Genomic DNA, 22036 nt, shown 5'->3' with positions numbered 1-22036 from the left:
CATGCAAGGATTTTTATTTCTCTAAAACTTTAAAGCTGAACTTATGAGAATTATGTTCAATAATATGTTTGGCTAAAGCATTACATTCGTGTCCCTTTCTGATATCATAACAATGGTTATAAACCCTATCACGAAGCCGCCTTTTGGTTAACCCTACATGGAATGCATCGCAGTGGTCACATGTAGCTAAATAGACCAAGTTACTGCTATTGCAATCACTGAAAAATCTAGGAATAAAGTTAAATAAGCCTTCTGGATGTAATAAACTGATGTGTTTAGATATATAAGGACACATGGAACAACAACCACAAGGAAAAGAGCCAAACTTGTCACAATCTTCTTTTCTGCTTAGTATAGTTCTTTCTAAGCAGAGAAGTTCTTTTAAGTTATGAGATGCTCTGTAACTAAACCTAGGAAATTCACCCACTATGGTTTTAGTAAAAGGGTCTGTAATCAGAACATTCCAATTCCTAGAAGAGGAAGCAGAAGCCCCCCCCCTTTAAAAAAGGTTCTAAAGAAACCAATTATATTCTCAATGTTCAGATAGCCATCTTGAGTCAAGATCATCAAAGGAGGTGATGGGCTTTCACAGCCCCTTCTGGCATCTACCTCTCTGGAGGCATCTGGGTTGATCCGTCCGGCAGCTGCCTTGCCTGCCTTAGTCCCCCCAACACACATACCACAACCTCCAGAAAGGATAAGGAAAACAAGGTTGTCCGTGTTCTTCCCTCATTGACTTCAAAGAACACAGTACAAAGTAGGTAGTAGATCTCATAAGGTTAGATTACACCTTACATTTTGTACCCAAAACAAGATTTCATGGTATTCCCCAAAATGTCAACTAAAACTGTCTTAGCTCAAGTGCAGAACCCTCTGGCTCAGGGCTCTATATTCCTTTTTACAAAAGAGAAAGCCCATTTTCTACTATAGACTTTCTGGTAACAAGAATGTAGGGTCTTGGAGACAGACTGTCAATATGTCTACACTAAAATTCTTGCTCACATCAAAATTTAGAATGTTTATCCTTCAAAAAACTCCTTTCTGTGATCCTTCAAAAAAAAGATGCTGTAGTTATTCAATATCTAAAGAGTTCTTATCTACACACAACCCAGGAACACAAGATGGTTCATATGCTTAGGGCAGGCAGCTCTGACTTCCAGTTTTTTGCCATGTTCTCTGGCTGGTGTACCACTAAGCTGGCTCTAGTAGTTGCTTTTTGCAAGACAAAGGGTGTCCATGTTTACTCGTACATAGATAAATGCCTGATCTAGGCATCATCTCTTCAGGAAATGGCAACATCCCTACAGATACTTTGGAAAAGCAGTCCATAGTTAAGTCTTTCCTTGCATCTTCAAAAAAAAAAAAAATTCACAAGCAGTACCCTTCACCAGGGTTACCTTTCTGGTAGCATATCTGCACTTCAAGGATTAGAAAGCATGCCTTCATCAGAAACATTCCCATACTTGTCCCTGTAGTTCCAAAAAGTTGCAGAACAAAAGGGTTACTAGAATACATAACATCCTGTATCATGATGGTCTTGCTCGCTAGACTCCACATGAAGAAACTTCAGTGGTATGTGAAGAGCAACTGGTGCCAGCACCAGAATTCTATATAAACCTTATGCAGAGAGGGAGATTTTTTTGTGGATAGAAACCAAGACCTTGGGTCCATATATAAAATGCCTCCTGTTCTTTGGCATGCATAGTCAGAGGAGAAAAAGGCCCAAGACATTTGAGAAAAGAGACTGCTAAGAAAAAAGAAACTATGACTACTGAAGACTCAGCATTCAAAACCTACATAGGCCTCCAAATTATAAGTACAGATACCACTGCAGTGGTGTGGTACATAAGTTGTTCTGAGGCATCCACTCATTCCTTCTGTGCAGGCTGTCCATGAAAGTCTGAAAACCAGTGTAAGAGATGGATGTTGTTGTCCTGGCCCAGTGCTTTCCACAGCAGGAAAACATCCAAGCAGACTTACTGACCACTGTGGACCCAAACGAGTGAATGATAAAAGGAGAGGTGTTCCTAGAACCAGTAGTAGACCTTTTTTCTTCATTACGGAACAAGCAGCTGTGAAAAGTTCTTCATGGGAGCTGCTCCAAGTGGAACATGGGGGAAAGAATGCCACCTTCTGATGGACAGGTCTGTTTGTCTTCCTCCTCTTCTCATCATATCCATACTATTTTATAAATTCAGGGAGGACAAATCAAGGATGTTTCTAGTAACTCCCCTCTGGCCTGGTCAGTACTGGTTTTTGCTACTTTTCTGCATGATGCGAAAAAAACAAAAGATGGGTGCCGCCACTACAGGTGAATCTGTTCACCCAGATCAAGGGGTCCATTCCCCCCCACCCCACCCCACACTCCCTTAAGCACATTGAAACTGAGTGGATGATTTAATACTCATCATTTCCAGACATCTGTTTTCAGACATGTTTTGCTTTATTCTAAGAGAGATTAAAAGACCTAATACCAGGAAATCCTACATTTCTACATGGACACTGTTTTGTAACTGGTGTCTTAACAGAGGACAGGAACCACTTCAGGCTAGGTTGTCGTTGGTCCTCCTTTACCTTTCTGCTCTTCATGCAAATGTTTGTCTTGTGCTTCTTTTAAAATGCATGTTTAGCCATTTCATCTTGTCTGCCACTGGCCCGCCACCCATCATCTATTATCATTCAGCCATGAAACAGTTCCCAAAAGGGGTTCTGCACTTGAAACACCCAAAAAAGAGCCAGCACCCATTTGGGATCTTAACTTTGTATTAGTAAAGCTTACATCCCCCACCACTACCTTTGAGTTGTCTGTGTTGGCCATTATTGAGATGCTTACATAGAAGACCACATTACTTGTGGCACTAGTGTATGCCAGATATATTTTTGGCTTGCATGCTTTGATGTGTAAGGAACGTTTCCTGATTTTTCACAGACAGGGTTTACCTTTTGCAGTAACCATTCCTTCATGTCAAAGGTGATGTCTGAGCCATCCCTCAGTCAGGCATTTCGGATTGCATGCATATTCATTTTAGAATCCTGTGTCCCACAGCCATTCTTCAACAGTTCCTGAATAGCTTTACTAAGTATCTTCCAGCTGTGTACATTGTTTTGTGACGCTGTTCACCCCCACCTGTATACTTCCAACATAAACCTTATGAGACCACAATAAATAATGTCAAAACTTTTTCCCACCTTTAATGTGACCTATAGCCTGTACTATTCAATTTCAAAACAAATCTGTTAGGGGAAAAATATAAAAAATAAAAAATGTGCAATAAGCTGGTTGCATAAGTGTGCACACCGTTAAACTAATACTTTGTTGAAGCACCTTTTGATTTAATTACAGCATTCAGTCTTCTTGAGTTGGAGTTGGAGTAGCATGGCACATCTTGACTTGGCAATATTTGCCCACTCTTCTTTACAAAAGCGCTCCATATCTGTCAAATTGCAAGGGTATATCTTGTGCACAGCCCTCTTCAGGTCACCCCACAGATTTTCTGTTGGGTTTAGGTTTGGGTTCTGGCTGGGCCATTCCAAAACTTTAATTTTCTTCTGGTGAAGCCATTCTTTTGTTGATTTGGATGTATGCTTGGGGTTATTGTCATGTTGAAAGGTGAAATTTCTCTTCATCTTCAGCTTTCTAGCCTGAAGGTTTTGGGCCAAAAGTGACTGGTATTTGGAACTGTTCATAATTCCCTCCACCTTGACTAAAGCCCCAGTTCCAGCTGAAGAAAAGCAACCCCAAAGCATGATACTGCCATACCACCATGCTTCACTGTGAGGATAGTGTTCTTTTTGTGATGCAAAGTGCTGTTTTTGTGCCAAATGTACCTTTTGGAATTGTGACCAAAAAGTTCAACCTTGGTCTCATCAGACCATAACACATTTTCCCACATGCTTTTGGGAGACTTGATGTATTCTTTTTGCAAATTTTAGCCAAGCCTGGATGTTTTTCTGTGTCAGAAAAGGCATACAGAGAATACGGGAGATTGTTGTCAGATGTAGTACACAACCAGTACTTGCCAGAAATTCCTGCAGCTCCATCAGTGCTGCTGTAGGTCTCTTGGAAGCCTCCCTGACCAGCATTCGTCATGTCTTTTCATCAATTTTGGAAGGGCATCCAGTTCTTTGCAACGTCACTGTTGTCCCGTATTTTTTCCACTTTTTGATGACTGTCTTCACTATGTTCAGTGGTATATCTGATGCTGTGGACATTGTTTTGTACCCTTCTCCTGCCTGATACTTTTCAACAATGAGATCCCTTTGATGCTTTGTAAGCTCTTTGCGAACCATGGCTTTTGCTGTAGCAGGCAACTGAGTAAATGTCAGGAAAATCCTAGGACAGCTGAACTTTATTTGGAGTTAGTCTCTTTAATTGATGGCAGGTGTGTACCCAAGAAGACTGAATGTTGTAATTAAATCAAAAGGAGCTTTAACAAAGTATTAGTTTGAGTGTGCATACTTATGCAACCAGCTTGTACGTTTTTTATTTTTTCCCTAACATATTTGTTTGTTTTTCCAATTGAAAATTATTTATTGTGGTCTAATTTTTTTACATCACAAAAACCTGGCATTTTAACAGGGGTGTGTACAGTTTTTTATATCCACCGTACATATAATTTTCTGAACCTGGAGCCATGGCTCAAAGCCTGTCACAAGTGGTGTCCCACAGGGCTCAGTCCTGGGTCCACTCTTGTTCGGCATCTACTTTTCTGAAGTACAAGCAAACACAGGAGGGTTATGGCTGACAAAGTTTGCAGATGACTGCAAACTGGGCGCCATAGTCGAAAACACATCTGACACAGATATCCTCCAGAAGGGCCTCACAGAAACGGATAACTGGTGCCAGAGCCATGGCCTGAAGTTAAACGCCAAAAAATGCATAGTCATACCCTTCGGAAAAAACAAGGTTACCCCTAGCTACCATATAGGTGACAATCCACTGAGCACAGAAAAGTCATCAGGGATCTGGGGACCCAAGTTGACAGTAGTCTTCGCTTGACACTCATGTTGCTAAAGTAGTTAGGAAAACCTTCTATATCGCCCACCTGATCATGAAGGGATTCACATCTAGATCAAGGAGGTCATCGTCCCCTGTACTCATCACTCATTAGACCTATGATTGAGTACAATGCCCCGCTCGAATGTATCTGACCAGACACCTGATGCAGCTTGAAAGGCCCCAAAAGTTCCTCACCAAAAGGATAAAGGGTCTCAAAATATGTCTTATGCTGCCCGACTGAAAGAACTCCAGCTTTATTCAGTCTCATACCGCTTGCTCAGAGGTGACCTGTGCCTGACATATAAGGCCATGTCAAACCCAGATTTGATGAATATGCTTCACCTCAAAAATCTAGATCCCTCAGAACCACAAGGGCAGGAGACTTAAACCTTGACACGGTTATAAATAGAACGTGCTGGAGGGACAGATTCATCACCCAGAGACTCCCTATGCTGTGGAACAAAATCCCGGTACATGTGAGGCAGAGCACCTCGCTGGCCTTGTTCAAGAGGAATCTTGACCAATGGATGGGAGATCGCAGATATACCCCAGGGATTACTTCAGTGTCACTGCTTGACAGAGGCACAGAAAAATGATAGGCATAGTTTTTATTCAAACTAAAGGGGTGGCGAAAGCCACATAACTATGGGCTAGGCTTATAAATGCCCTTGGGCAGATAGCCTAGTATGAACCTATGAACCTGCTTTATACCCCCACTTCTTAACTACAGTATTAACATTTTCTGCCCTACGTAGTTCCTTCCCTTACCTCCATTTCTTTGAATTGATAAGCATTAATCACATGATCTGTTATCTGACAAACCCAGTAGTATGCCTCTTCACATGCCCAGTGTTCAACATCTACTAATACGTACGTATTTATTATACTGTAATAGTTGCTCTTCTTTTCATATGAATGTAATTAGAAAATGTTTGTGTAGTACTTAATGTATGTTCATGTATATTACTAAATGTCTGTTTAAAACATTTGTAATATTTTGGAGCTTTTCTCCCCAGGCCTTCATTGAAGATGTTTTTTTTTTTTACTAAACCCAGTTGAACAAACTTGGTAAACAAGAGCAAAAAAAAAAAAAAAAAAAAAAAAGAGGGCTGTAGATCTTCCTGTCTTTTTCCCATTTTCACAGAATAACGGTGGGAGGCTGCTACACTCCTTGATTGTACATATGCAGTAGGCAGTTTGCCACCACCAATATTTTTTTCTGGACTATCCGGAAATCAGATTAAACAGTGTTTTGTGGACTACCAGACAATCAAACTCCAGTATTCTGTTTCAGAAAAGGAAATAGACTGTTGGAGTTTGCTAAATTGGCTGATTTACTGTGCGTGTGTGGTTTTTTTTTTTTTTTAATTGTAACAGAAAAGCATAGTAAATCAGCAGAAAGCAGGCATCAGGAATGGAAAAGAGGGCGTTCCTGTCAGCTTATGTCATAGGGACATCACAAAATGCATAGAGCGTGCATGGGAGAGGGGGTGGGAATAGGTGGGGTTACGGGTGGTGTGAGGGGTGTGGTCTTACTCCAATTTTAGCCACTGCGCAAGGTGGCAACCCTAATAGGCAGCTTAGGTTTTACTTGAAGAAAACAAAATCCTACAGTAAGTCAAAACAGCTTTTTATGTCCTCTGCTAAAAGGAAAGAAAGGAAACGTGAGAAAAAAATAACTCAAAGTGGAATGTAAACTGTATTTTCATTTGCAGTCACTATCATGGGAAGCCAACACCCAGATGTGCCAGTGTACATTCCTTTAGGACTGTTGCTACTGCAGCCTTTTTGGGTTGGGGTGGGGTTCTATCCAGAATATAGTAGAGGAAGCAACTTGGACCTCTGTTCACACCTTTGCCATATATTGCATTCTAGGGACTGTGTCCAAGGATGTATGTTTAGGGCCTAGTCAGGATTTACTTCAGGCATCTTCCAGGGGTTGATTTCCCAACTAGGTACTGCTTGACCTCCCAACTCTTTGTAGCTGTGAGAATCTTTCTAAGAGGCACTACTCTAACAGTAAACTATAAAAAACATATTCCTCCCTCCAACCCACATCTTTGGTGGACCTATGATTAGGTTCCCTTATCCTTCTCTTGATGTTCGTGTTTCACTGTTGCAGTCATTACACTTGGGTTAGACTGCTGGCAGGCTACCCGCAGTTGGCCTGAATTCCAAAGTCCTGGTCCGGCGTCGGTTGCTGTCGCCTCTTTCCTGACATCAATGCGCCAGGGGTATATAAGATGCAGCAGACGCCATTTTCTTCAGTCTTTCTTGCCGCGCGGTGCCCGAAGCAAAAGCATTTCGCAAGTGCCGGTTGACCAACTCCTGAGATTTTCGAAATTGAATTTCAGATCCGAAGTTTTCAATAAAGCTAAGTACCCCATTGGGGAAACTTTTTCTTGCTCCAGGCCGATGTCAGTAAAACTTAACAATTGTATTTCTTGTGGGAAGCAAATACCTCATAAGGATTTTCATTCTTACTGTATTCCTTGCCTAGACCCTGACCACGACGTTGCTAATTGTCGGTTTTGTGCTAGATTCAACCAACGCACTATTAAGCGTCAGTTCAACTTTGCTTTACATTACTTTGGTTGAAGGTTTAACTATATAATGCCGTCGGAACAACCAACGACCGGAGTTCATAAAAAGCGCAAGGACAAAGAAAAGGACAGGCATCCGAGGTCCAAAACAGACAATGAAGCCTCTTCTAGGCCAGTCGCCGGTTCTCAGTGAGGCGCTTTCGCAGCCCCTGATACACGCTACCTCAGAGGCACAGGCCACCTCCGATTCCCATGTGGAGACAACTAGGCCTTTGGAAACTCAAGGTATTGGGCCTACGGAAACTATTCCCTCAGATGGATCCGGAGCCGCTGAGCAGGCATTGGTTTCTGAGGGTGTTTTCAGACCTACACAGCTTACTATCAAGACCACTTCAGCAGCCAAGGCAAAGTCTAAAACGCCTTTAAAGACAAAGAAACAAGTACAGCGTTCTCCTGGACAGTCATCCATGCCAAAGAAACAGATGCTTAAAATGGCCGAGGACCTAATTACTTTGATCAGGGGTTCCCATCCCCCTCCTGATTAAAAGGCCTAGGCAAGATGCTGACTATGACTCCTCTGATCAGGTTTCTATTTCTTCTGATTCCTCTTCAGAACAGGGATATTCTCTTCCTCCCTATGAGAATTCTGATGCTGAAGAATCTATTCCTTCAGCCTCTCCTCCTGAGGACTACTCTTTTGGGGAAACCCTGCACACCATGAGGGAGCATTTCCATTGGGAGAGCCAGGATTATTCAGAATCCAAGAAAAGGCTCAGATTTTCTTTTATTGCCTCATCACAGGCCCCTTGCTATATCCCCCTGTGCTTGATATTGTTGATTATGTATTTTCTGAATCCAGTTTGTCACCTGATTCTTTACCCCCTGCACCAGTAAGCCAGACAGGTACTACAGGGTTCCAGATTCCCATAAATTTCTTTATAAAAACCCTGCTGCTGATCCAGAAACAATTTCTCAGGGTCCCAAAGGGGTGAAGGCTTCCACTACAAAAAACCTTGTTCCCTCTGATAGGGATTCTAGAGCACTGGACAGATGGGGGGGGGGGGGAGTTTACACATCTGCTACTTTAGCTATTAGGACTTTAAACTGCCAATTTCACTTGCTTAAATATCAGCAATACCTAATGTCTCTGCTAAAACAGAAAATGCTTACAAGCTGTTAATGTCCTGAAAACAAGGAAATGCAGGATTTATTGCATGCAGCTGAACAAGTGGGAAAGCGTACTTTGCAATGTGGTTTTGATTCATTAGAGGCTTCTTGCAGAGCCGTGGTTACATGTTCTGTCATTCGAAGGCATGCTTGGTTAAAGAAACAGAGTTTACCTGATCATGTTGAAGCAAAATTATTGGATGCTCCATCACAGCATGATACTTTGTTTGGGGTTAAGGCAGAAGAGGTGTTAAAGAAAATGGAGGATAAAGCAAAATCAATGCAGACAGTAAAGAATTTCTTACAGGTTCAGCCACACAGATTTAGCAGGAACTGGCCTTCAAAAAATTGGTCCTTTCCAGTGTCAGACAGGCCACAAAGAGGCAGAGACAGATGCCCAAGAGGCAGATCTCAGCCCCAAGGCTCATACAGACCTAAACAATGGGGTGCTTCAGCCCCCAAAGGCGGAGAAGACAAATCAGAACCTTATAGAAAACCGTCTCAATGACTTTCTTCTACCAATGCCAAGCACTTACCTTTTGGCAGCACCCTTAGGGGGAAAACTAGCACTTTTCTCACAAAATTGGCACATGATCACCCAGGACAAATGGGTACTGAATATTGTTTCTCAGGCTTACAGGTTCCACTTTCACACCCTACCAAGACCAAAAGGTATGCCAGACCTGCCACACAATCAATGGGCAAAGGCACAAAAACAATTTTCTCCTCTCATGGACATGAAGGCTATTCAAAAAGTACCACAGCAAGAGCAGGGGCAAGGATTTTACTCAAGACTTTTCTTGGTACCCAGAAAGGCCAAAGCCTGGAGACCAATACTGGACCTGTCTACTCTAAATACTTTCCTGGACGTTCCAAAATTCAAAATGTTGACACTGCTGCAACTTCTACCCATGCTGGGCAAGAAGGCTTGGCTAGTTACCTTGGACCTCAGAGGTATACCTGCATGTCCCAGTCGGACAGTCTTGCAGAAGATACCTCAGATTCATAGCTGGCTCAATGCATTACCAATTCTCTGCACTGCCCTTTGGCTTATCTACTGCGCCCAGGGTCTTCACAAAATGCCTGGCACCAGTAATTGCATTTTGCAGACAAAAAGGAATTCAAATATATCCCTACTTGGACGACTGCCTAATTCAAGCAGAGAGCAAGGACATTCTACTAAAGCATCTGGCGTTTGTAAGAAGATTACTAATTTGCCTAGGGTACACAGTAAATGAAAAGAAATCAAAACTAGTGCCCTCTCAAGAGATAATATTCCTGGGTGTAAGCTTAAATACAACTGCCCAGATGGCTTATCTCACACCAGACAAACAAAGGCAACTGACTCATTACTTGCAGATGATGGCAACAAAGACCCAGCTACCTGCAAGAAAAATTCTGCAGGCTTTGGGCTTCATGGCATCCTGCATCCTGCTAATTCCATATGCAAGACTGCATATGAGGAAGCTACAATGGTATCTAAAAAGTGTTTGGACTCAAAATTGCCACAGCCTGGAAACAATAATAACTCTCATTCCCTGCCTCCAACAAGAGTTTCAATGGTGGGCATTGGCCTGTCACCACAACAAGGGACAGCCTTTCACTTTACCCACACCCAGGCAGACACTAACAGATGCATCGGATTATGCCTGGGGGGCACACGTGGCGGGAAAATGTATTCAGGGCACGTGGCCCGCAGGCCAAATGCATCTTCATATCAATCAAAAAGAGATGCTAGCTGTACAGAATGCCCTGGCAGCCTTCAAGGATCTACTACATTCAGGACAACTATTGCTAAAGACGGACAATACTACTGTCATGTGGTACATAAGCAAGGGGGCGCACATTCCTACCCCCTCTGCAGGCAAGCCATGACTTTGTGGAGCACAGCACTGACCTATCAAGTACATCTGCAGGCACAATTCCTGTCAGGAAAGAAAAATACTCTGGCAGACGAACTAAGCAGAAACGTCATGGACCCTCACTAGTGGAAACTAGATCCACAAGTCTTCAGCATGATAACAAGGAAGTGGGGATGCCAGACATAGATTTATTTGCCTCCCCTCACAACTGCCAACTACAGAGATTCTGCACAAGGACTTATCACTCACAAGCATGGAAGGTGGATGCTCTATCATTCAGCTGGAAAACCCTAACAGCTTATGCCTTTCCACCACTGCCTGTCCTCCCCAAGGTACTCCTAAAAGTCAGACAAGATAAGCCAAAAATGATTCTGATTGTCCCAGACTGGCCACGCCAGTACTGGTACCCAATCTAAACAGCTTGTCTCAAGGCCCAGTCTGGACTTTACCTCAAATTTCTCATCTTCTGACCCAACAAAACAATCAGATCCTGCACAGCCAACTCAGAACCTTAAAATCTGACTGCATGGCGAATAATATAACCATTCAGAACACACCTCTCTCTAAAGCAGTTATGGATGTCATTTTGGAAGCCAGGAGACCCAGCACTAGGAAGTCTTGTGCAGAAAAATGGAAGAGATTCTGTGCTTGGAACCAGGCACAAGGACTTGAACCGCTTGTTCCAAATATTCCTCAGATTTTACAATACCTAACTGAGATGCTGGACAAAGGCCTTTCCTTTTCATCAATTAAGATCCATGCCTCTGCCATTTCAGCTCATTACAATACAGAACCTCCTATTTTCTCACATCGACTGCTAAGACAGTACCTCAGAGGGGCCAAAAACATAAGACCCCCAAGGAGAGCACCGATACCTACATGGGACTTCAACTTTGTCTTGGAAAAGCTCACACTGCCTCCTTTTGAGCCAGCCAATACAGCTGAGATAAAATTCTTTTCATGGAAAACTGCTCTGCTCCTAGCAATAACTTCAGCAAGAAGAGTTTCAGAGCTACAGGCATTAATGGCAGTGGAACCATTTATTATTTTTCATCCAGGCTTTCTCTTAGGACAAACCCAACATTTATGCCAAAGGTAGTATCCAGTGTGGCTCTTAACCAAACCATTCATTTGCCAACTTTTTATCCAATTCCCCAGAATAAAGGGGAGAGGCTTTTGCACTCTTTGGACATACACAGGCAGCTACACTTTTACTTGGACAAAACAAAAGCTTTCAGAAAAACTGAGCAACTTTTTGTGGCATATGCTACAGGATCACAAGGAAAGGCTATTTCAAAGCAGACTGTTTCAAAATGGATAGGACACTGCATTCGTTTCTGCTATACACAGCATGGCATATCAGTGCCTAAGAATATTAGGCCACATTCTACTAGGGCAGCAGACACATCAGCAGCCTTTCTCAGAGCAGTACCAACCGAGGACATTTTGGAGGCTGCAACTTGGAGTTCAGTGCACACTTTTACCAAACACTATCACTTACCTCTTTACCAAACACTATCACTTACCTCTTTACTCTAAATCCAGAGCAGGCTTTGCCACTGCAGTTCTGCAGGGCCTCATAACCACTCTAATCCTATTTAGACCCAGCCGCCCAACCTCAGCTTTGGGATTCAACCCAAGTGTAATGACTGCAACAGTGAAACACAATGAACATAGTACAGTTGTGTACCTACCATATATGTAGATGTTCGAGTGTATTCACTGTTGCAGTCCAGGTTACCCACCCTCCATCCCCCTTTCTTTGCTGGGACTTATCTATACGTCTCTATCCTATACAACCTATGTGGTGTATTTGCTTGTAGATGAAGGTATTATTTATTTTACTGTATGTTTTTTTTATAAGCAAAATGTATTGCCTACCTTCTTGGGGGCACCTGACATCTGGGGCAAGAAAAACTGAAGAAAATGGCGTCAACGGCATCTTATATACCCCTGGCGCACTGACGTCAAGGAAGAGGCGACAGCAACCGACACCGCACCAGGACTTTGGAATTCAGGCTGACTGCGGGTAGCCTGCCAGCAGGATAACCCAAGTGTAATGACTGCAACAGTGAATATGCTCGAACATCTACATTTATGATAGGTACACAACTGTAGTTTATTCTTCCACCCTCGGTAGGTAGATCCTATTTTTATATTTCTCCCTGGTACAGTCCGGAGACAAATCTGGACAGGATGTACTTTAGATATCCTGACAAGAGTGCCTGAGATCAGATTTGAGCAAGAACGACCTGAAGATGACACCAACCCAATTATTTATACAGTCTGTATCTTGATGTCTGAAGGAGAGTGCATCTCCTACAATACCCTAAGAAAAGTAATTTCAAGCAAGCTTTTTTTTTGCTGACAGTCAGTATTCATCACTTGGGGGGGGGGGTGTTGCACCTTTAAGGGATAAAAATCCTTCTATGGCCATTTGCTGCTGCATGTACTTATTTATTCATTTGTGGCGCAGTGGTTCAGCTGTTGCGTTGTCGCCCCACAGCAAGAGGTTCTCCGGTTCGATTCTTGGCTGGAGTGCCTTCTGTGTGAGGTCTGCATGTCCTCCCTGCGTCCATGTAGGTTTTATCTGGATGCTCCAGTTTCCTCCCTTGTTGCAAAGGCATACGTTTGGAGTGTTTCTCCCCGGGCCTCTGCTGAAACTTGGCTTCTTTCCAAGTTGGATTTTCCCAGTAAACAAGTGTTAAATAAATAAATAAAAAATTTTGCCATTTGATTACTGGGAAAGTCTGACTGGTAAAAGCCCATTTTCGGTAGTGGCCTGGGGAGAAAAGCTCCAACTTTAAAACATTTTAAGAACAATAGTTTTATAGTTTTCAAAATTAAAACAAAAACATCTGCAGTGTAAATAATTATAACAAATTAGACATAATGTGAAAAGATTGGTTAAGTATTGATACAAGGTATATGACAATCATTTAATTAGAGAAATTTTAAACAGTAGCGAAATTAAAGGTAAGTTAGTGTAATACAAATAGGAATTGCAGTATGAAGTGAGAGAAGAACAGGCCTTATGGTATATTTAGAGAGAAAGTCAGGGAAGAGAATTGGAAAATGGAGAGTAAGGTGGTATAAGGAATGAAAAGGTACTTGATCACATTTGAGGGTATAGTGTATCCTGGTTTTGAGCAAGAACAGTCAGATTTTAGGTAGGAAGTCTTTCAGAGTGGTTTTGAAAAATGGGAGGGTATAAACCTGGATGCAGGTAAGGAGTTTCAGGCCTTAGCAGCCTAAGGTCGCCACCTTTTCACATGCCCAAAGTGGGACATTTTTGGTACAAACGTCAGATTTTGCAGGCCAAAACATACCCATGGCCAGTACAAAGGACAGAACTTCACTTTTTTGCCTAAATAAAAGCTTATTCTTGTAGCATTTTAGTTGCTTATTCTGTTTCTTGTAACATTTAGGTGTTTCAGATAAGAATAACTGTTTTATGCAACTATTACATAAAATATAGGAAATAATTTTGCCCTAAAATCTCAGGACATTTGCCATTTTTACAATTTTTTTGCAGGACACAACTGCCCAAAGAGGGACTGTCCCTCGCAAAGTGGGACAGGTGGTAACCCTAAGCAGCCTTACACGAGTATAGACAGTGCCTAGCAGATTTGCTGAGGATGTGATGCAAATTTAGTAACTTTGTTGTAATATTGTTCAAGTTTTAATTTTGTGAAGCCTGGAGGTTAGTAAGGATAGGAGGGGGTAAGTTGTGGCAAATGTAGTTTTAGTTGCGTCGGTGAGTTTTTGGCTCTGTAAAATATCCTTAATGTTTGGTGAGTTTTTCTTATGCAATTTTATATGTGCAGGTCGATTGTAAGATTATCGTCCACTATCACCCCTAATAGTTTGCTATGAGAAGTGACTTCACTGGTTGTATTATCAAGACAGAGGGCTTTAAATTTTGTTCTCTCATGAGAGGGGGATTTTGGGGGGAAAAAGTAGTAGTTTGGTCTTTTTTTTTTGAGTTGAGCATGAGTTGAGAGTACAAAGGCTTAAAACTACAGTGAAGGTCAGTCAACTGGTGCTGCTAACCAGAGGAATCAAATTGTGCACTAGTTCTGTGGTTAAACGTAACATTAGCTCTGTTCTTAAAGGATAGTTTGACCTCAACCACTAGTGTGATTATAAAATCTTGAATCATTTTTGTTACTGTAGGAGCATGAAGAAAGTGGACTTCAGCTTGTTATTGCCCTTGTTTTTATAGTTGCCCTTGTTTATATTTAAAGAGGGGACCCTACCATTTATCTCTGAATGATGCTGTACATTTTTAATTTTGCCCTTCTCCTGACACAAACATTAAATCTGACTTTTAAAACTTTTTTTTTGTTTACTTTTCACCTTATCTGTGATTTCTCTTGGGGACCACCTTTGGTCAGTTTACTGTCATTTTAAACTAAAGGCCTTATTTCGGGATGAGGAGTTTGTTCTCTTTATTCTCTAGTTAAAATAAGTTACTTTCTAAGTTTCTAAAAGCAGTGCGCTATTAATAGGTTCATAGGTTCATACTAGGCTATCTGCCCTAAGGCATTTATAAGCCTAGCCCAAAGTTTTGTGGCTTACGCCACCCCTTATGAAAAAATATTGTGCCCATTAGTTTGTTGTGCCTCTGTAATGTAATGTAGTTTGTAATGCCCAAAAGTTTTGTAATTCCATCAGCCAGCCCCTAAATCCTGGTCATAACCTACACCTTCTCACAGCTCAGCACTTATGAAATTGCTGACTGCACTTTCAGGACTTTGTCATGTAGCTTTAACTGGATTTCATTAAAAGGGCAAGCATTTAACATTGTGTTTTCCACCTCAGGTGGTGTATGTAGCTGTATCAGTATTCCCAAATTACCACCTGATGTTTGTCTGTGGTGTAGTTTACAATGTGTTCTTACATAGAAGAAGACTGTGTCAACAGTGTGGAATAATCTCACATTCTGTCACTACACAAAGAAGGAATCTTGCTTATTCTTACGGTCTTTTTGCCTTTAAGCATGCACATAACCAGTCTCTCCATTATTTATGTAGTCTTGACTGCAGTTCTCAGTTTGGTGTTTTGATCATGGATGAAACCAACAGTTTGGTGTTAAACTATCTCACTCCCATAATAATTTTTCTGTCCAGTATTTTTGATACACTCATCCATCACTGCCTTATCGCCTTTAAATGGTCCCTTGGGTACTTGCAAGGTAGGACTCAGTTTGTCAGGTAGGAGTACAATTTCTCCTCAGTCACTTTTTAAATGCTGTACAATATTTCATCAGTATCTGACCATTTATTTACTTTTCAGTACTTTTATTAGTGTAAGAGCGGAACACTGTGGTGATGTCATCTTAGTATAATAGACTATGTATTACAGCTAGTACCATCAACTTTTCTCAGTTGTACAACTGTAGTGTATTTTCAGTACTTTACAGGTATTTGCTTTGCTCCATTGGTTTTTACCTGAATAATGGTAAATATTAACCTGTGCTGTTCACCAGAAAGAATCATAAGCCTGATTTTTTTTTTTTAATTTTAATTTCATCTTTAGCAGAGCTATCCATCACGTGCTAATTTAGAGAACTCATATTCATTAATTTTTTTATGTAGTCTATGGTATTAATTAAGCAGAGATTTAGATTTAGACCAGTTCCACAAAAAGTCAAGAAAGTTTGTAAATAAAGCCCTAGGTTGGGTGTGTATGGGTGGGGGGTGGTGCACGGTGCCACCTTCCCTGTACAGGGGTTATATAATGCAACCTACCACAAGGTTGCAGAGCTTCTTCTGAAACACTGTATTAACTAATAGCTGCTTGATTGCTTAAGTAACACCTATATGGTTAATGTGGCAGTTACAACCAATTAAAAACTGGGCTATAATTACAGCTCCAAAACTTTCTTCAGCCGCTTGGCTTCCTTCTTTCCACTCTGTCTATACTTGTTTCTCTTCACACATTTCACCAGTTTACATTTTCTGCACTGAAAGGTAGAATAAGGCTGCAGTACAACATCTGGATAACTTCGGATCTTTGTAGAATTCTTTAGTATTATCATTTCATAGTCTGAAGTGCCTCGAATTTAATTGGCATTTATCCCTCTTACATTTGAAACATGTTCACCTCTAAATTGTGCTCTTCAGGTAGTGTTCTTCATGGTGTAATTCATGGCATAATTCTTGTATTTATTCCTAAATCCAGAAGCAGATTTAGTGATGCTTGTTGCCCTGCTTTTGTTGATAAACTTCAGCATAAGATCCCACCTATGCTAATACAAATTTTTAGCAGTTATAATTTTAAGCAGATACTGAAGGGCTTTCTCTACATTGGTTAGACATGTCACGGTAATGTACAGATAAGGCAAAAGGTTATCATTTACAGTCTGTACTGTCCCATATAGGAATGTTGTGTAAAGTTATCTAATGCCCCATTCATGTTTCCTTCATTTTATTGCTCTCTCTAAGACTTTGTCAGATGATTCCTCTCTACCAGTTATCCCATTTGTTCTGGCTGTACTAGACAATAGTCCTAAGGTCCATTTGTTCCTGCCCAAGACCTCCACTGGTAGCTCTCCACTCCATGGTTTGAGTCCAGCTGTATGGTACGGGCAGCCTTGCTAGTCCTGGGCACCTCGTTTCTCTCTGGAACCATGCCCTTGGTGGCTGTTTTAGGCCCATAGTTGCTATCTATCGAGGGTTCTCCCCATGCTGTTTTTCCATTCACTGCTTGCAGCACTTGTTTGGCTAGCTCACTGCTCCTGTTAAGCAGCACCTGTGTGGCAAGCCAAAGTTGCATCCCTTTACCCAGGATGGGCGAGCTTTTAACGGCTGCCTACTCCCATCCATCTCAACAGACTTAAAGCCACTACTCAGACTTGCCACTTGTGACATAATCAGGGTTTTATCCCTGTGCACTACTCAGCTGGCTGACATTTTTAGTGTTATGAATTTATTAACTTGTTCATATGAAGCATTGCATTTGCTGTTTTTTATTTTTGCTACTGCTGTCATTTGATAATATTCTAATGCTCGTGTAGTAAATTTCATACCTCTAAGATAAGAATTTGTCCTAAAATTGTCTTAGTATTACTTGTTTTAGTCTTTGTTCAAGTGATAATTTATCATAAATTTACCATTCATATTCCAATGATAGTGTCATTGTATCTGTTTTGGAAATTTTGCCTGGCAGAAGTCCATTGGAACTGGGTATTGTCCATCTGATCATTCATGGTCAGTAAATGTCATTACTGTTGAATAATTTGTGCCTGCATATGTTCTGCAAGTCATCTTTTCTCATGACTTGTATTTGAAGCTTTGTACATGTGTTGGAATGTGTAGTGTAATTTCCTTGCATTCGCAGAACTGAGTTATTTGCAGCAGTTTTTAAACAGTGCAAGTATTCATTTGGATTTTAGCTTGAAAGGCAACTTTTCTTATTGAGTAGACTAGAAAACTCTTAAAGATGATAGGATTGTGCTGCCAGTTTTCTAGCATAGCACTTAAACCTAGGAGTCTGGTCTGGAGTCAGATTGGAAACATTAAGTACTGAGTGACCAGCATGACTTGTTTTGCATGGAATATAGTGAGCCTGTCGCAGGCTGTGTAACATTTGGTGTTTCCAGGAAGTGAGAGCAATATAAAGGTTATCGCTGCTGTTAGAGGTTGCACTGATTCAGTCCCTGATTTCCCCAGTTTTGCTGTCAGTATTGTGAGAATTAGATGCCCACTCAACAAACCAGTTGTATCCTTTTTGGGTCCACTTTCCTGTTGGAATGGGGAATTGTGCAGATGAACATCTTAATGTGCGTACAACTTTGAATGGATAAAAATTACTTGCTTAGCTGGCATTGCTAACTTTCATTTAATGTAAAATTTTGTCTAGGACCCAAACCTATGCAAGATGGCTGGTGTGGTGATGAAATGTCATTATCAGAGACTCGCCATCCGAGTTGGGAAGAGGAAGAGGGTCGTGAGATTGGAGTGTGGAACAGCAGTTCTACCCAAGAAATGCACTCTTCTTTAAACTGGACACCTTACATGAAAAAAGTGCCTTCAAAGGTTGGTTATTCAAAGACTTAAGTTTATGCTGCAGTTAGTGTTGAATCTAATGCATTAAATTATGTCAGTTTTTTTAACCACTACATGTGATGAGAGGCTAGACCAATAAAATATGGCATTGGGTAATAGTGGGTTAAATATGCTCATTAGTTTTACTTTTTATTCTTTTTATAGGGCACATTGAAAGGTGGCAATAAACAAGAGGATACTTGGGCAAATGCTATTGTGAACCAGTTTTCTAATCTCAGTTTTAATGTAAGTATGTTCTTTTTATACTGCTTTAGTAGAAGGGAGGAGTTGGTCACAAAGAAATTCTAAATTTTTTATTTTGCATTGTCCTTCCTTGACCAGTCGTCCTTTACGTTTCCTTTTTCTGTTTCATGTATATGATTGTAGTAGGATGAAAGCCAGCTGAGACAGTGTCATTTTGAGTGGATAATTTCTGTTTTATTCCCCACATCTCTGCCCAAGACAGCCTTGAGCTTCTTGCAAGAGCTGGCTTTACAATGCTGAGCTTGGTGGTGGTGGGGTAATGTGCTTTGACAAGCACCAAACTCTGAATTACTGTTCTTGGTAGGCTGATGCATCTGTAATAACTGCTCATTTTGTTTTATTGTTGCAGTAATAACTGCTAGGGATTTTCAGCTGTGGAAGCCTTTGGCCATCCTGAATAGCAAGTATTGGCACTTCCTCTCCTAGTGTGGCATTAACCGTCCCCTCCGAAATCAGAATGTCTGGATATGAGTCATCAGCCAGCCCCATTTTCTCAGTTCTTTCTTACTGTCTGACCCCAGTAAACCTTCATCAAGTACATTGGTCTGTCCAAAGCCAGAGGCAGAGTGATTAAAGGTAAGTATCCTATTAAGGAAAAATCTTTTGATGTCCTTCTATTCCTGTGTTGCAGTATTCTTAGTGTGGGATTCTCTGCCGTAGGCAACCCGAACGTCGGCTTCTAAACAAAAGCTTAAGCTTGGGTGCAGTAGGTGCGTGGGACGTCACACGTAGGGCCATAAACCAGGGACCTTAAATGTGATGTCTGCACGCACAGACCTCAGAACACTTCAGCTGCAGTCAGTGTCACATTGATGACCCTGCTCTTCTACTTGAAGACTTCTAAAGTTAAGTACCCCGTTGAGGATTTTTGCCTTTATTTGCTTGAGCTTGGTTTGCTGTAGTTACCGTTAACTGATATCAACTAAGAAGGGTAAATGCCAATGCAGGTGCCAGATACCACATAAAGATACGCATGACCGCTGCATCTTTTGTCTAGGCCAAGAGCACGACCATACCGCTTGCACCATTTGTCTGTCTTTTGTACCCAAGATCCTCCGTAGCCATCTGGCCGCCCTTAACTTTTACTTAGAAAACCAGAGGCTCAGAAATCTTGCTCTTAGGATGGATTCCGAATCGGCCGCTCCAACGGAACCACCACAGAAAAAGGCCAAGATTTCCAGGCTCATAGCCTCTGCCTCTCCACCATCGGACGTCCCACCAACTTCCGATTTAGGGGTTGAGGGACTTTTGATAGAACGGTCTACTTCGGCTCCCCTCAAGGAAGCTGCTTCGGAAATAATGGCCAGTGCATCCACGGAGGTTGCCCTGACGTCGGTCTTAACAATGTTGAGGAGGAAACAGTTAACGGGCGACCGACGAGGATTCTACTGCCTAAAACCTCAGAATCAAAGAACCCAGATTCTCAATCACTGGCCCCTAAGATAATGGACAGGTTATGCAAAGTTCCAGATAAACAGCATTTCCTAGTAAAGCCACCCTTGGCAGACCCTGTTGTAATTGCGGTATCCCCTGATAAGTAATGCAGACTGATTCCTTCAGCATCTCTTCTGCCTACTGATAAGGATAACAAAAGTATGGACAGGATAGGAAAGAATGTTTACACTTCCTTCACCCTGGTCTTCAGAGAGATCAACTACCAAACCCACACGACAAAATATGCCTTGGACCTAGTTTCACAAGCCTCTACTCTCTTGGCATCCACCCCTGACTGCCCCACCAAAACTGAGATAGCATGTAAACCATCCCTGGCTTCCCAGGTAGCCAGACATTCTATTAGATGAAGTTACGATGCAGCAGAGGCCTCTGCAATGTCTACTGCTTCTGCATCAGTACTGCACAGATATTCTTGCCTCCAACCCCTACCAGAGGATTTGAAGTCTAAAATCCTAGATGCCCCATTAGACCACAACCTCCTGTTTGGTAAACCATCTGAAGACCTTTTCAAAAACCTGCAGGAAAAAAGTAAAGAGCTTCAGGACATTAAGCACTTACTAGTGTCCCCCATCACGAAGTACTACAGGAATTATCCTGCTAAGACTACTTTTGTCAGGAGGCTCTGCCCTCCTCTGCTCTTCCTTCTTCTTCCAGGCATAGGAGAGGAACCAGGAGACAAACCTCCAGACCACTTGCCTCACAACCCAGCCAAAGAAGGCCTTTTCAAGATAGAAGTGGAACCAACTATGCGTTGACTGCCTTGCCCGTCTTCCCTTGTCAGCCAACTTCTCCCACTGTCTCCCCATTTGGAAATCCATCACATCAGACCGCTGAGTACTGGCAGTCATACAAAATGGATATTTCCTTTCTTGGAAGGAAAACCCCCTTCCAAAGAGCATTCCTTTTCCCCCCAAACATCATCTCCACATCATCACTCACATAACTGCAAGACCTTCTGAGATTAGCAACCATAGTTCCTGTCCCTCCAGGGCAGGAAGGAAAAGGCTTCAACTCAAGATTTTTTCTGGTCCCCAAAAAAGATGGCCCTTGGAAACCAATATTAGATTTATCCTTTCTAAACCTTTTTCTAAAAGTTCCATCATTCAGAATGTTCTCCCTTCAATCACCTTTTCCATTATTTTAGCCTAGGCCTTTATGGCCACTTTAGAGCTAAGGGAAGCTTATCTCCATATTCCCATAAAATCCTCCAACAGAACATTCTTGCGTTTCATTGGGCCCTGTTCTCATTTTCAGTTTACAGCCTTGCCCTTTGATTTGTCTACTACACCCAGGGTATATACAAAATGCCTAGCTCCAGTCATACCTTTCTGCAGAACCAAAGGTGTCCACATTTATCCTTACCTAGACAACTTCCTCATTCTAGCAGAAACAGAGGACACCCTTCAAAATCATCTGAGGTTCACCACTTCCCTACTTAAAACATTGGGATTCGCCCTCAACCTTCTAAAATCATCCTTAATCCCAGAGCAGGACAAAATCTTTCAGGGCTGCAGGATCAGAGCATACCTGATGGGGCTTTTCTCCCTCAGGGCAAAGTTCCATCTCTCTCCACTCACTTCCAAAGCCTATTACAGGTTCATCAGATATCTGCAAGAGAATTCTTGCAGATCCTGGGCCTCATGCCAACCACCATCCCGATGCTGCCCCTAGCCAGAATGCACATGCAAAAACTCC

At 41.9% G+C, this 22036-nt stretch overlaps 1 protein-coding gene across 8 annotated transcripts in view; it reads left to right on the top strand.

Moving 5' to 3' along the window:
* The window catches only part of TNRC6A (trinucleotide repeat containing adaptor 6A), a 3393689-nt gene that overhangs the window by 2135159 nt on the left and 1236494 nt on the right, over positions 1 to 22036 (top strand). For all 8 annotated transcript variants that reach the window (XM_044089241.1, XM_044089240.1, XM_044089239.1 and 5 more), the window contains 2 exons: positions 18438 to 18613; positions 18788 to 18868. In XM_044089241.1, coding sequence (XP_043945176.1) covers positions 18438 to 18613; positions 18788 to 18868 — 257 coding nt within the window. The remainder of the gene's footprint in view (positions 1 to 18437; positions 18614 to 18787; positions 18869 to 22036) is intronic.

The sequence above is a fragment of the Protopterus annectens genome, chromosome 12.part0, assembly GCF_019279795.1.
Source record: "Protopterus annectens isolate FY-2018-M chromosome 12.part0, PAN1.0, whole genome shotgun sequence".
NCBI classification, from domain to species: Eukaryota; Metazoa; Chordata; order Ceratodontiformes; family Protopteridae; genus Protopterus; species Protopterus annectens.
Note: the sequence above shows the minus strand (reverse complement) of the source record. Positions and strands in the feature narration are given on the sequence as shown.